General features: G+C 40.8%; 2 protein-coding genes across 2 annotated transcripts in view; both read right to left on the bottom strand.

Moving 5' to 3' along the window:
* Positions 1-16,818, bottom strand: part of LOC117508781 (claudin-4-like) — a 55,170-nt gene that overhangs the window by 10,488 nt on the left and 27,864 nt on the right. Inside the window, exon 2 of the mRNA XM_034168610.1 lies at positions 15,624-15,699. The gene's annotated coding sequence lies outside the window, so the exon portion shown is untranslated. The remainder of the gene's footprint in view (positions 1-15,623; positions 15,700-16,818) is intronic.
* Positions 9,372-10,410, bottom strand: LOC117508780 (claudin-4-like). The gene has a single exon (XM_034168609.1). It carries the CDS (start codon positions 10,296-10,298, stop codon positions 9,630-9,632), a length of 669 nt encoding a protein of 222 aa, XP_034024500.1. The 5' UTR covers positions 10,299-10,410; the 3' UTR covers positions 9,372-9,629.

The raw sequence follows: 16,818 nt of genomic DNA, 5'->3' as shown, positions 1-16,818 counted from the left end.
GATCGAGTATGCCCACAACAGCCAAGTGTCGTCTGCCACCGGCCTCTCCCCGTTTGAGGTGTGTTTGGGGTACCAGCCCCCATTGTTCCCACTTGTGGAGGGGGAGGTCGGTGTGCCCTCGGTCCAGGCCCACCTCAGGAGGTGCTGCCGGGTGTGGCGGACTGCCCGTTCTGCCCTGTTGAAGGCCCGGACGAGGGCCAAGGCCCATGCAGACCGCCGGCGTTCCCCGGCCCCTGCATACCAGCCCGGGCAGGAGGTGTGGTTGTCGACAAAGGACATCCCACTTCAAGTGTAATCACAGAAACTCAAGGACAGGTTTATTGGACCATTTCCCATCTTCAAAGTCCTCAGTCCGGCCGCAGTGAAGCTGGCAGCTTTAGCTTCACTGCGGCCACCCGGTTTTCCATGTGTCATGTCTCAAACCTCATCACACCTCACCACTCTGCACCCCTGGCCCCGCACCGCCTCCTGCCTGGATCATCGACGGGGAGCCGGCGTGGACCGTGCGTCGGCTCCTGGACGTCTGTCGTAAGGGCCGGGGGTTCCAGTATCTGGTGGACTGGGAGGGGTATGGACCCGAAGAACGCTCCTGGGTGAAGAGGAGCTTCATCCTGGACCCGGCCCTCCTGGCCGATTTCTACAACCGGCACCCGGACAAGCCTGAGGGGGGGCGGTCCTGTTGTGTGGGCCGCTGAAGAGGAGGTACTGCTGGCCCACTACCACCGGATGGCACCCTGCTTGGAGTGCGGGCTTCAAGCACGAGAGGGCGTCGGAGCCACTGGGAGTGACAGCTGTCACTTATCAGCACCAGCTGTCACTCGTTCAACGGACTGCAACTCCACCTCCTTGCCGAGAAATCAGCTACCGTTCCAGGTAACCTTCTCTGCTGTGAATTTTCTGAGACTGAATATTGTTCTGTGTGCAGCCGTTTTCCTGTGGTGACAGTCTGAAGCTGGATTGGCGGATAGTGTGAGCGCGACGTCTTCGCCTCTCACTCCTTCCAGGGAAGTGACTGACAGGAGCTGCATGGGTGATTCTGTATCTGGAGGTTTTCCCTCCTGGAGGAACTAAGCTTTACACAATTGCTGGGTGTGTATTCACACACCCACCATTAACTGTTTCTGTTTTCTGCCAGCAGTACCGGGTCTGACTGCTGAAGACAGTGGCCACCTGGGGCGCAGGGCTTGGCGGCTCCGGTGTTCTTCAGATCAGTTGGTGGTGGAAGCTGTGTGGGATCCGGCTCTTCTCTCGCCAGACGTCTTCTATCTTCAAGCCTGCCCACACGTCACCTTGTGTATAATTGACAATCCACATTATTGTTATTGTCTGTATTTCGTTGTGCGATTCACAACATTAAATTGTTACTTTTGGCTTATCCATTGTCCGTTCATTAACGAGGAGGCGTCCTGATAACATTAAAGGCAATTACATATTTTGACGAAATTACAAGTTTAAATGACTATATATATATATATATATATATATATTGACATATACATATATTGACAGCAGCGCGCGGTTCAAGAACACTGTATATTTCCATAATCTCTATAAATATGGGACGGCCAGCCCACGCACGTCTAAACGTGCAGCGGCCCATCGGGCAAATGCCCAAAATCACAGATTACCAGTCCGAGCCTGCATGGAGTCATGGATACTGAATTGGCTTATTTACTGAGACAACAGAACTGAGGCCGTCCCTTTTCCCTCAACATCAGTTTGAATATTAAATGAAATAAAATCAAATCCTGTCAGGTTGGTTGATCTAGAGCCAACCTGACAGGGCACTGCAGCAGCAATTAAGATTTCTTTTTTCTTTCTTCTTCTACTTTTGGGTACCTCCAGCTGCCCGGAGTTGGCACACCAGATCTGGTAGAGATCTGCACTGGGATTTGGCACAGGTTTTATGCTGGAAGGCCTTACTGACACAGGTCCAGTGGTATGTGGAGAAAAAATGCATGGAAAGGAAAGTTTTAAGCCTAATCTTAAAAGTAGAGAGGGTGTCTGTCTCCCTGATCTGAATTGGGAGCTGGTTCCACAGGAGAGGAGCCTGAAAGCTGAAGGCTCTGCCTCCCATTCTACTCTTACAAACCCTAGGAACTACAAGTAAGCCTGCAGTCTGAGAGCGAAGCGCTCTATTGGGGTGATATGGTACTACGAGGTCCCTAAGATAAGATGGGACCTGATTATTCAAAACCTTATAAGTAAGAAGAAGAATTTTAAATTCTATTCTAGAATTAACAGGAAGCCAATGAAGAGAGGCCAATATGGGTGAGATATGCTCTCTCCTTCTAGTCCCCGTCAGTACTCTAGCTGCAGCATTTTGAATTAACTGAAGGCTTTTTAGGGAACTTTTAGGACAACCTGATAATAATGAATTACAAAAGTCCAGCCTAGAGGAAATAAATGCATGAATTAGTTTTTCAGCATCACTCTGAGACAAGACCTTTCTGATTTTAGAGATATTGCGTAAATGCAAAAAAGCAGTCCTACATATTTGTTTAATATGCGCTTTGAATGACATATCTTGATCAAAAATGACTCCAAGATTTCTCACAGTATTACTAGAGGTCAGGGTAATGCCATCCAGAGTAAGGATCTGGTTAGACACCATGTTTCTAAGATTTGTGGGGCCAAGTACAATAACTTCAGTTTTATCTGAGTTTAAAAGCAGGAAATTAGAGGTCATCCATGTCTTTATGTCTGTAAGACAATCCTGCAGTTTAGCTAATTGGTGTGTGTCCTCTGGCTTCATGGATAGATAAAGCTGGGTATCATCTGCGTAACAATGAAAATTTAAGCAATACCGTCTAATAATACTGCCTAAGGGAAGCTTGTATAAAGTGAATAAAATTGGTCCTAGCACAGAACCTTGTGGAACTCCATAATTAACTTTAGTCTGTGAAGAAGATTCCCCATTTACATGAACAAATTGTAATCTATTAGACAAATATGATTCAAACCACCGCAGCGCAGTGCCTTTAATACCTATGGCATGCTCTAATCTCTGTAATAAAATTTTATGGTCAACAGTATCAAAAGCAGCACTGAGGTCTAACAGAACAAGCACAGAGATGAGTCCACTGTCCGAGGCCATAAGAAGATCATTTGTAACCTTCACTAATGCTGTTTCTGTACTATGATGAATTCTAAAACCTGACTGAAACTCTTCAAAAAGACAATATCTTGTCTTTGTGGTGTATTCAATTGAATATAGGTTGAAGAGGATTTGCAAATCATTGTATTCTGTTTTTATTTACATTTCACACAACGTCCCAACTTTACTGGAATTGGGGTTGTACAACAATCATTTCCACATAAATTCAGAATTATTTCATAATAAAAGACAGGGGACCGATTAGAGCACCACAGCAGCACGTCTGAGTCTGACGTGCAGCTGCTGCGCCTACGTCATTTCAGAGTGTCAGTAGTGATTCATCGACTATCGCCTCATTTCTGCTTAAATTTTACTTTAAAATGATTTAAGAGGTTTTATTTTGTCATCTGAGGGTTAATAATCACATTATTCCCTTTGATCGCTTTGGGTGTAGAGAGTCAGACTCAGAGAGTCAGTCTCAGACGCATGCGCATAGAAGGCAAGGTCAAGGCAGGGCAGACCAATTTTTAGAGGGGACTGTTCAGTCTGCGACACCGGCATTCTGAGCTTTTTGTTTACTTTCTGAGCCTGACTGTGCATCCACAGCTGGCATGCATTTCCCACAATCCCCTGTGCGCATACATGTCAACATATATGGATTGTCCGTAAATTATACAGATTTTTCCGAGTTTCGGTGTCATACGGACGTACAAATAAAGTCTTACGGATATTCAGAGTTTGGTCTGCAGCGGCTCTGTAATCAATCGTTTCTGCAGCGTGACTCCACTTTGATGCGTGAACCAAATGAAGCAATGCTTCGATCCACTAGCTCATTGGTTCTTTGATTCGCTGCTCTTCAGAAACGGCAAGTCCGCTTCTTAACTCCTCTCAAAGCCATTAAAATATCGTGAGTCACTTTTGTGTGGATTAAAGTCATTAACTGGGACTCTTGTAGTCAAGAAGCGAGAATCGTCCTCCGTTCCGTTGTCTGCCGAGACAGAGTCCGGTCGGAATCAATAACTTTAAAACAAATTGCCGCTTTAAATAAAATGACACCTCTTTAAAACATTGTATTACAGACACGAAACTACAATTGACTAAAAGTTTTTTTCTTCCCAAAATGAGACGTCCTGCATTCTTTATAAATTAAACTGATGCTGACGTGAAGCACAGCGAGCTCAGATGTATGGAAAGACATTCATACCAATAATGCCTGAAAGGAAATACTTTTGACAAAAACTACAGATTTTGTTTATTCCTATTTATGTCCAGAGATCAAGGATCCACCATGTAGAGTTTATTATGTCCAAAGTATAAGGATCCAGTGACCAATTTCATATTTATTTACTTCATTCAATTTATTTTTCATGATTTTATTAATGTTTTTCCATTGGTGACAGACAGTTCTTGTTTCTGTAAAAATTAACTAAATTTGACACATTCAGTTTGATAAAATTCAGCTTGATGCATAAATATTAGATCACTATTGTTTGCAATTCAACTGTGGAGGAAATACTAACGATCCTGACTTTAATGTAACGAATCGGTGTGTAACTTTGCAAAAACAATGTCGGACTCTGTAGTTTTCTCTGGGCCCCTCCCCAATCGGACCGGGAGTGACATGTTTAGCCGCATGTTCTCCTTGAATTGCTGGCTGTCTGAGTGGTGTCCAAAAAATGAGGTGGGCTTCATAGATAATTGGCAAAGCTTCTGGGGAAAACCTGGTCTTGTTAGGAGAGACGGCATCCATCCCACTTTGGATGGAGCAGCTCTCATTTCTAGAAATCTGGCCAATTTTCTTAAATCCTCCAAACTGTGACTATCCAGGGTTGGGACCAGAAAGCAGAGTTGTAGTTTTACACACCTCTCTGCAGCTTCTCTCCCCCTGCCATCCCCCCATTACCCCATCCCCGTAGAGACGGTGTCTGCTCCCAGACCACCAATAACCAGCAAAAATCTATTTAAGCATAAAAATTCAAAAAGAAAAAATAATATAGCACCTTCAACTGCACCACAGACTAAAACAGTTAAATGTGGTCTATTAAATATTAGGTCTCTCTCTTCTAAGTCCCTGTTAGTAAATGATATAATAATTGAACAACATATTGATTTATTCTGCCTTACAGAACCTGGTTACAGCAGGATGAATATGTTAGTTTAAATGAGTCAACACCCCCGAGTCACACTAACTGCCAGAACGCTCGTAGCACGGGCCGAGGCGGAGGATTAGCAGCAATCTTCCACTCCAGCTTATTAATTAATCAAAAACCCAGACAGAGCTTTAATTTATTTGAAAGCTTGACTCTTACTCTTGTCCATCCAACCAGTTTTATTTGTTGTTATCTATCGTCCACCTGATCGTTACTGTGAGTTTCTCTGTGTATTTTCGGACCTTTTGTCTGACTGAGTGCTTAGCTCAGATAAAATAATTATAGTGGGCGATTTTAACATCCACACAGATGCTGAGAATGACAGCCTCAACACTGCATTTAATCTATTATTAGACTCAATTGGCTTTGCTCAAAATGTAAATGAGTCCACCCACCACTTTAATCATACCTTAGATCTTGTTCTGACTTATGGTATGGAAATTGAAGACTTAACAGTATTCCCTGAAAACTCCCTTCTGTCTGATCATTTCTTAATAACATTTACATTTACTCTGATGGACTACCCAGCAGTGGGGAATAAGTTTCATTACAGTAGAAGTCTTTCAGAAAGCGCTGTAACTAGGTTTAAGGATATGATTCCTTCTTTATGTTCTCCAATGCCATATACCAACACAGGGCAGAGTAGCTACCTAAACTCTGAGTGAGATAGATTATCTCGTCAATAGTTTTATATCCTCATTGAGGACAACTTTGGATGCTGTAGCTCCTCTGAAAAAGAGAGCCTTAAATCAGAAGTGTCTGACTCCGTGGTATAACTCACAAACTCGCAGCTTAAAGCAGATAACCCGTACGTTGGAGAGGAAATGGCGTCTCACTAATTTAGAAGATCTTCACTTAGCCTGGAAAAAGAGTCTGTTGCTCTATAAAAAAGCCCTCCGTAAAGCTAGGACATCTTACTACTCATCACTAATTGAAGAAAATAAGAACAGCCACAGGTTTCTTTTCAACACTGTAGCCAGGCTGACAAAGAGTCAGAGCTCTATTGAGCCGAGTATTCCTTTAACTTTAACTAGTAATGACTTCATGACTTTCTTTGTTAATAAAATTTTAACTATTAGAGAAAAAATTACTCATAACCATCCCAAAGACATATCGTTCTCTTTGGCTGCTTTCAGTGATGCCGGGATTTGGTTAGACTCTTTCTCTCCAATGTCTGAGTTATTTTCATTAGTTACTTCCTCCAAACCATCAACATGTCCATTAGACCCCATTCCTACCAGGCTGCTCAAGGAAGCCCTACCATTAATTAATGCTTCGATCTTAAATATGATCAATCTATCTTTATTAGTTGGCTATGTACCACAGGCTTTTAAGGTGGCAGTAATTAAACCATTATTTAAAAAGCCATCACTTGACCCAGCTATCTTAGCTAATTACAGGCCAATCTCCAACCTTCCTTTTCTCTCAAAAATTCTTGAAAGGGTAGTTGTAAAACAGCTAACTGATCATCTGCAGAGGAATGGTCTATTTGAAGAGTTTCAGTCAGGTTTTAGAATTCATCATAGTACAGAAACAGCATTAGTGAAGGTTACAAATGATCTTCTTATGGCCTCAGACAGTGGACTCATCTCTGTGCTTGTTCTGTTAGACCTCAGTGCTGCTTTTGATACTGTTGACCATAAAATTTTATTACAGAGATTAGAGCATGCCATAGGTATTAAAGGCACTGCGCTGCGGTGGTTTGAATCATATTTATCTAATAGATTACAATTTGTTCATGTAAATGGGGAATCTTCTTCACAGACTAAGGTTAATTATGGAGTTCCACAAGGTTCTGTGCTAGGACCAATTTTATTCACTTTATACATGCTTCCCTTAGGCAGTATTATTAGACAGCATTGCTTAAATTTTCATTGTTACGCAGATGATACCCAGCTTTATCTATCCATGAAGCCAGAGGACACACACCAATTAGCTAAACTGCAGGATTGTCTTACAGACTTAAAGACTTGGATGACCGCTAATTTCCTGCTTTTAAACTCAGATAAAACTGAAGTTATTGTACTTGGCCCCACAAATCTTAGAAACATGGTGTCTAACCAGATCCTTACTCTGGATGGCATTACCCTGACCTCTAGTAATACTGTGAGAAATCTTGGAGTCATTTTTGATCAGGATATGTCATTCAATGCGCATATTAAACAAATATGTAGGACTGCTTTTTTGCATTTGCGCAATATCTCTAAAATTAGAAAGGTCTTGTCTCAGAGTGATGCCGAAAAACTAATTCATACATTTATTTCCTCTAGGCTGGACTACTGTAATTCATTATTATCAGCTTGTCCTAAAAGTTCCCTGAAAAGCCTTCAGTTAATTCAAAATGCTCAGCTAGAGTACTGACAGGGACTAGAAGGAGAGAGCATATCTCACCCATATTGGCCTCTCTTCATTGGCTTCCTGTTAATTCTAGAATAGAATTTAAAATTCTTCTTCTTACTTATAAGGTTTTGAATAATCAGGTCCCATCTTATCTTAGGGACCTCATAGTACCATATCACTCCCATAGAGCGCTTCGCTCTCAGACTGCAGGCTTACTTGTAGTTCCTAGGGTTTGTAAGAGTAGAATGGGAGGCAGAGCCTTCAGCTTTCAGGCTCCTCTCCTGTGGAACCAGCTCCCAATTCGGATCAGGGAGACAGACACCCTCTCTACTTTTAAGATTAGGCTTAAAACTTTCCTTTTTGCTAAAGCTTATAGTTAGGGCTGGATCAGGTGACCCTGAACCATCCCTTAGTTATGCTGCTATAGACTTAGACTGCTGGGGGGTTCCCATGATGCACTGAGTGTTTCTTTCTCTTTTTGCTCTGTATGCACCACTCTGCATTTAATCATTAGTGATTGATCTCTGCTCTCTTCCACAGCATGTCTTTTTCCTGGTTCTCTCTCTCAGCCCCAACCAGTCCCAGCAGAAGACTGCCCCTCCCTGAGCCTGGTTCTGCTGGAGGTTTCTTCCTGTTAAAAGGGAGTTTTTCCTTCCCACTGTAGCCAAGTGCTTGCTCACAGGGGGTCGTTTTGACCGTTGGGGTTTTTACGTAATTATTGTATGGCCTTGCCTTACAATATAAAGCGCCTTGGGGCAACTGTTTGTTGTGATTTGGCGCTATATAAATAAAATTGATTTGATTTGATTTAATGTCATTGTGGCAACTCATAGTTTGTGGAAAAACCCAGTTATGTGACACCGCTATGCGGTTGCGTGTACTGTAATAAAACTGATCTTGGTGCGATTTGGAGGTTATAAGGATTTTGTGTTGATTTTATGGATTTTCTCACTTGGTTATACAGGTGGACCCTCAAAGGGGTTGACATGTATGCGCGCGACCAAAGTCAAATTTGGCATCTGTTCATTCCCACTATTCTGTTGTGCACTTCATCCCAAATTTGCTCATGTAATGATCATCATGTTTCTCCCTGTGCTATGTAGCATGTTAGCTGGGCAGAACGCCCAGTGACAACACGACATGTCCAGTGTTCAGGAAACAGACAAACTACAAGCGAGTTTCAACCACAGCTGTTTGTAATATTTTGATAATTTATACAGAATCCTTAAATTGTCCAGCAGATGGCAGACATGTCAATGGGATATCATATAAGCAAAATACAGTTGGGATTTTGATGGATCTGTTGCAAGATGCAACAAAATTTTCCTCTTTATATGTCCTTTTACAATATGATAATACTTGTTTTTTGGAGTTATTGTTTCTGTATAATCTGTCTGGGATGGACTAACTCACTCACCCACTCATTTACATTTTTGCTCTCCAGTACAATAAAGTATTACCAGTGCAGTGGAGATAGCGTTGTTTGACACTGCAGTGGAAAATTACAGTTTTGAACATTTTTGCACAATCATAGTCGCTTTTTGCAACTCATTTTAAAAATTGTAATCACAGTTAACAGCTACTCGACTGTGTTAATCGAAACTGGAGATCTTGTTTTTGAGACAGAAATCAGCAAAGCAGATTCTAAGTGCCTGAGTCACCATATTTGCTTCCTGGACAGTGACCTGTGTTAAAGACCAGACAAACTGGTTCTCCTGTTCTGTCGTTTTAAACATTCACAGGTTCATTCGTTGAATATACACAAACAAGACAAATGAGGAACCTCAAGTTACAAAATGATTTATTGTGTAATAAAATAAAATCATAATGATCAAAGATAAAAGGTGCACAGTGCAGTTACAAAATGAAATTGCCACAATTTTTCCAAAAATGTAAACCAGTTTATATAATTTAAACCAACCCCACTGATATGTTTAGTTGAAGATTTACATCCATACTTAAAATAGTGTGGATTAGAGTGTGGGAAAAGTGCATATTTCTATTGCAGCAGGTTGTTTGTGCCATTTGTCCATTTGAAAATGTCAAATATAAGTCTTGGTTGGTGTAAGAGAGTGGGCTGAGTCCTGTTTGCTGTTTCCACCCGCAGAGTTATTCAGGAGGTATTTCACAGAGTGGTTCTCGTCTTCTGTTGGTGGACAGTTAGCACACAGTAGTCCTCCACCGACGATGAGCAGCGCTGCAGCACCCCAGCCGATGTACAGAGAGGCCCCGAGCTCCCTCTTTTGGGCATTAACTATTTGCGGGTTGTAGAAGTCCCTTATGATGATCGTGGCTGTCCAGGAAACGGGGATGAGGCAGAGGAGTCCGCTGATGATCAGTATCACACCGGCTGCCACTGTCACCCTTGCCTTAGCTTTCTTCTCTGGAATGAAGTTGGTGCATTTTCCACCAACAAAGGCTATTAGGAGGCCGGTGATGCCCAAGATGATGGAAACCACAGTCAAGGCCCGGGCCCCCTGGAGGTCAGTGCTCAGAGCCAGCATGGAGTCGTATACCTTACACTGCATCTGACCTGTACTCTCGACTATGCAGCTCATCCAGATGCCTTCCCACATGACCTGGGATGTCACTATGTTGCTGCCAATGAAGGCAGTGACCCGCCACATAGGTGCACCGCAGACAATGATCACTCCAATCCAGCCCAACAAGGCCAGGGTGCTGCCAGCCATCTGCAGTCCCATAGAACCCATCGTCTTCTCTCTGTGACAGCCTCTGACAGAATATTAAGAGCTGATGAGGAAAGGCGTTTATGTGCACCTGAAGCACATGAAGAATGGGAGGTGTTCAGCTTAAGCTATTGATGACACTTCAGAGGCTCTGGCAAATAACACTGGCCACACAGGATTCTTTGTGTGTGTGTGTGTGTGTGCGTGTGTGTGTGTGTGTGTGTGTGTGTGTGCGTGTGTGTGTGTGTGTGTGTGTGTGTGTGTGTGTGTGTGTGTGTGTGTGTGTGTGTGTGTGTGTGTGTGTGTGTTGACAATTACAACCCCTGGCAAAAATTATGGAATCACCGGCCTCGGAGGATGTTCATTCAGTTGTTTAATTTTGTAGAAAAAAAGCAGATCACAGACATGACACAAAACTAAAGTCATTTCAAATGGCAACTTTCTGGCTTTAAGAAACACTATAAGAAATCAAGAAAAAAAGATTGTGGCAGTCAGTAACGGTTACTTTTTTAGACCAAGCAGAGGAAAAAAATATGGAATCACTCAATTCTGAGGAAAAAATTATGGAATCACCCTGTAAATTTTCATCCCCAAAACTAACACCTGCATCATATCAGATCTGCTTGTTAGTCTGCATCTAAAAAGGAGTGATCACACCTTGGAGAGCTGTTGCACCAAGTGGACTGACATGAATCATGGCTCGAACACAAGAGATGTCAACTGAAACAAAGGAGAGGATTATCAAACTCTTAAAAGAGAGTAAATCATCACGCAATGTTGCAAAAGATGTTGGTTGTTCACAGTCAGCTGTGTCTAAACTCTGGACCAAATACAAACAACATGGGAAGGTTGTTAAAGGCAAACATACTGGTAGACCAAGGAAGACGTCAAAGCGTCAAGACAGAAAACTTAAAGCAATAAGTCCCAGAAATCGAAAAATGCACAACAAAACAAATGAGGAACGAATGGGAGGAAACTGGAGTCAACGTCTGTGACCGAACTGTAAGAAACCGCCTAAAGGAAATGGGATTTACATACAGAAAAGCTAAACAAAAGCCATCATTAACACCTAAACAGAAAATAAAACAAGGTTACAATGGGCTACGGAAAAGCAATCGTGGACTGTGGATGACTGGATGAAAGTCATATTCAGTGATGAATCTCGAATCTGCATTGGGCAAGGTGATGATGCTGGAACCTTTGTTTGGTGCCGTTCCAATGAGATTTATAAAGATGACTGCCTGAAGAGAACATGTAAATTTCCACAGTCATTGATGATATGGGGCTGCATGTCAGGTAAAGGCACTGGGGAGATGGCTGTCATTACATCATCAATAAATGCACAAGTTTACGTTAATATTTTGGACAACTGAAAGGCTGTTTGGGGATGATTAAATCCTTTTTCAAGATGATAATGCATCTTGCCATAGAGCAAAAACTGTGAAAACATTCCTTGCAAAAAGACACATTGGGTCAATGTCATGACATAGGGTCAATGTCAACGAGCAGATCTGATTTGATGCAGGTGTTAGTTTGGGGGATGAAAATTTACAGGGTGATTACATAATTTTTTCCTCAGAATTGAGTGATTCCATATTTTTTTCCTCTGCTTGGTCTAAAAAAGTAACCGTTACTGACTGCCACAATCTTTTTTTCTTGATTTCTTATAGTGTTTCTTAAAGCCAGAAAGTTGCCATTTGAAATGACTTTAGTTTTGTGTCATGTCTGTGATCTGCTTTTTTCTACAAAATAAAACAACTGAATGAACATCATCCGAGGCCGGTGATTCCATAATTTTTGCCAGGGGTTGTATTCTTCTGCACAGATTTGAGGATTGTATTACAGGGTTTTTGTGAGTTCTCAACACAGATATGGACAGATAGACAAATAAATGTGTGATGAACAACATACTGGATGTTATTTGGCACAGTTTGGGTAAAATAAATCTTCAGATGGACAGATTGTTGACCCACAACAACCTAGAGAAGTTAAGAGTGGATGTCTGCAGGAAGCTCTCAGCTTGCGGTGTGTCACACAAGGACTGTTAAATTCCAAAAATAAGCAAAACTGTGTGATGGACAACATATTGAATCTTATTTGACACGGTTTATGTAAAAGAAGTGTTCAGATGGACAATGCTGGCCACAGCACTGGAAACACTACAATAAAAAAAATGTGCAACCATTTCATTTTTATCAGGTCTTGAATTTGGGATTTTTGTACATTGATTTAGTGAATGTTTATTATTGATGTTTATTCTTTTATTGGTGGAGCTTATTTTGTGTAGTGCTTTGATTCCTGGGAAAAAGCCATGTATAAATAGTTCTTCTATTTATATTATTATAGTAGTAGTAGTATATGAGTCACACCGGAGTACAAGTCTCAGGAAATCCCAAACTGGGACGGGGGAGGGGACCGACACATATTTCAGAAAATACGGTACAAACTGTGCCTGTGATTGGAGAAAATGTACGTTGTGCAACTTTTATTTGTTGCATCATCAGCTGTACAGCTTTATGGTACAGTGGACCAGAGAAGAAAAAAAATTCAGCCATAATATTCCAGAATCCCAGGATAGACCTGATTTATTTTCTTGCATGAAAGTCATTGTTGCACTCCATCAGCTGTAACTGGTGATACAACAGACAAGAGTTGCATGATGGACAGTCTCTCCAGTCACAGCCACAGAATTCAATAACTCCTTCAGAGTTGCAGCAGCTTGTTTGTTTCAGTGTGACATTTACTTCTACTTTGACATATGAAGCAGAGAATCTGTGGCACAAACATGAGTCAAAACAGGTTCAGGTAGATTCTTTTTCTTATTGCAGTGAAACCTCAGCATGCGATACTCATTGATGTGGAGCAGAGCAGAGATGGGTGTGTTCACACTGATGAAACATCCAGCAACACAGTGCTGACATCATTTAAGAGCATGAAAAACAGAAATGAGGGGCTCATTTCCTCAGCATCATGTTCTTCAGTCACAGACTATGGTTTTATTTATTCACAGCTTTAGATATTATTCTGTGAGATTTGGAAGTCAACCGAGTCTGACTGGAGATTTGGCACTTAAACAAAAATAAATAAATAAAAAATGTAATTGTAAAATAAAGTTATAATCCCAGAAAGTGTCCTTGAAGACACAGAAGATTAAATCTATCTATCTATCTATCTATCTATCTATCTATCTATCTATCTATCTATCTATCTATCTATCTATCTATCTATCTATCTATCTATCTATCTATCTATCTATCTATCTATCTATCTATCTATCTATCTATCTATCTATCTATCTATCTATCTATCTATCTATCTATCTATCTATCTATCTATCTATCTATCTATAGTTGTCTGTTGGATATCTTTTTATATCCCTTTCCAGTTTCATGAAGTTCAATTACCTTTTCTTTGACAATTATTTTCTTTCCCTATGACTCAGAAACCAGAAACATCAATGTGGCACTGGATGAAAGATGCAAGGGTCTGTCAGTAGCCCAGAAACTCACTGACCTTTTACACACACACACACACACACACACACACACACACACACACACACACACACACACACACACACACACACACACACACACACACACACACACACACACACACACACATCTATCTATCTATCTATCTATCTATCTATCTATCTATCTATCTATCTATCTATCTATCTATCTATCTATCTATCTATCTATCTATCTATCTATCTATCTATCTATCTATCTATCTATCTATCTACAGTAGTGTTCAGAATAATAGTAGTGCTATGTGACTAAAAAGATTAATCCAGCTTTTGAGTATTTTTCTTATTGTTACATGGGAAACAAGGTACCAGTAGATTCAGTAGATTCTCACAAAACTATGGTTATACAACTAAATACTAGTTTAGTGATTCACAGGATTGCTAAAAAAGCAGTTTGAACATAATAGTTTTGAGTTTGTAGCGTCAACAGCAGATGCTACTATTATTGTGAACACAACCTTTTCTACTTTTTTTTTTATTAATAGCCCAATTTCATAGCCTTAAGAGTGTGCATATCATGAATGCTTGGTCTTGTTGGATTTGTGAGAATCTACTGAATCTACTGGTACCTTGTTTCCCATGTAACAATAAGAAACATACTCAAAACCTGGATTAATCTTTTTAGTCACATAGCACTACTATTATTCTGAACACTACTGTATGTCCAAAGTTATTGTCAGAGCCCTAGAAAATTAGGCATTTCATTATGAATTTGATCTAGAACATATTTCCAGAACATATGTGGTCTTTGCAGAGGTACACACTCTCTGACTATCTTTGAGCTGGAATTTAATGTCTTCAGGCAGCCATTTTTATTTTTGTCAGTACCAAGGGGTTCTTTTTCATACCCCTACCAATCACCAGAGAGCACATTAATAGGTAGTTTCCATAAATTATCAACCTTTCAGCAACATCAAACATTCAGCGTAGCGTAAGTTCTACCAGAAGACTCAAATTTTAAGTATTCATTCAGAATCAGTTAATTAACAACAGCTGTAATCTGCTAACAGAAGTAGGTGTTCCCCGTTAGTCATCAGATCTCAACCAATTGACAGTTTTAGAGTATCCCAGAATCCTTTGCGCACTGGGGAGGGAGGTTTGATAATGGCTCAGCTTAATGCTAACTTTAACATTGAAAATTCCACAGACATGCTAACGTGTCAGCACCTGTCCCATTTTTAAGGTATAAAATACATCTATCAACTGTGTCAGAAGACCATAACAGGTCGGTTTAACATAAAAAGGTAAATATTACTCACAGACATATGCTCTTTAGGGTTTTAGCAGGGAAAAATTAAGATAAAATTAAATAAAACAAAGAACCAACAAAGCTCGAAGCACTGGCTCAAGGTTCAAAGCAAAGCCGCGCTGCAGAAACGCTTGATTACAGACCCGCTGCAGGGTCTGTAATCATTGTAGAGAAATGATAATTTTTCTGACAAACACCCCCAAAAACAACGCCCACTCAGAAGGACCAATAAGAGAATCATTAAGCAAAAAGGCTATTGATGTCAATGGATCGAATCATTTCTTAAGGATACCTGAAAAGAACCAGTTCCCGACACACAACCCTAACAGCAACACGATTGTTTGTGAGACAAGACACGATTATCTTAGTTAAACACCTAAATACATATTTTGGTTGAACTCACCTCCATAATGACGCAATGTTGCAAACAATTTGCCACAAACGCTTATTTACACTGACAACAAAATCTCAGCCTCCCCAGCGAGAACGTGATTACGCACGAGATTTGACACCGTAAAGGCGTCAATAGGAAACACACATTCCTTAAATGTCAAAAGTGTTCACCCACCTCTTGTAGCTTACAAATCACCAACAAGGCTTTTCCTCTTCAACTCCACCGCCACCAGTTGATCCCTGTCTGCTGCCTGGGGGCAGAAAGGATTTATTTCAAGATGCACGAACAAAATAAAAACCAAAGCCATTTGTAAAAGATACATACTAGCCCTTAGCTACACCGGTTCCATCCAGTGATTCACGTTTGCAGCTTATGATTCCTTCCTAATTCACAAATCTTTGAACATGTTCAAAACCTTCCAGACTGGTGACCACTTGGACTGCGCAACATGAGGCAAGCGTGCAGGGTGCAATATCACTGTTCAGTATTGTCATGATAATATAGTAAGACCCTTCAGCTGCTCCCTTGTTTTCACTCGGGGTCTCCGCAGCAGATCCGATGTGGATCTGCATGTTGACTTGGCACGGGTTTTATGCTAGATGCCCTTCCTGATGCAACTCCTTATTACATGGAGAATGGGCAAGGATGGGGTTTGAACTGGGAACCTTCATTGTCATGATGATATGTGATAAATAAATAAATGTTTAGATAAAAGGATACTGAAGCAGTTCCACCAACAGGCCATTAAGCTTTGTTGTTAAGTGTGTCGTAGAAAAATATTAGCCCTTGAAAATTCCCTTAGGATCTGCTTACACTTTAGGAAAAAAATTTTTTTGAGCTTGAATTGTAACATTCTAGATATAAAGTCACTCATTATGACATCACTTCTGGTACCCTTAGAGGCATATTGGAAGAAGGCCTAATATTACAACTGGATAAAGTTGCATGGGAATTTAATAACAAGGTACATGCCTCATTTATTTGTGCATGAGACAAACGTCTACTCTTTAACATTATAGATTGATTTTACTAAAGAGAAAGTAGCTCAGTTTTATTCTAATATAACCGAAGTACACTCAGTCCAAAGCTCAGCTATTGACCTGCCCCTCAGTTTTTGGGTGATATGTATTCAAAACTCTTTCAAAAGTGTTTGAGATCCCTCTTAGTCTTCACTGGCAATATTTTAAGGGGCTTGTGAATAAACTAGCAATTGAAAATACAGATTGAATGCTGATTGTTGGATAACTGATTCTTCTTAAGTGGAGGAATGAAACACCGCCCACCTATACCTACTGGATGAGAGGTAGACAGAAATTCAGGCTGTGCAAGTAGAGGTAGTGGACAGTTTTCAAGTTGTGCTGCTGAGACT

Source organism: Thalassophryne amazonica, chromosome 4 (genome assembly GCF_902500255.1).
Source record: "Thalassophryne amazonica chromosome 4, fThaAma1.1, whole genome shotgun sequence".
NCBI lineage: Eukaryota > Metazoa > Chordata > Actinopteri > Batrachoidiformes > Batrachoididae > Thalassophryne > Thalassophryne amazonica.
The sequence above is the reverse complement of the archived record's forward strand: the minus strand, read 5'-3'. Positions and strand labels throughout refer to the sequence as shown.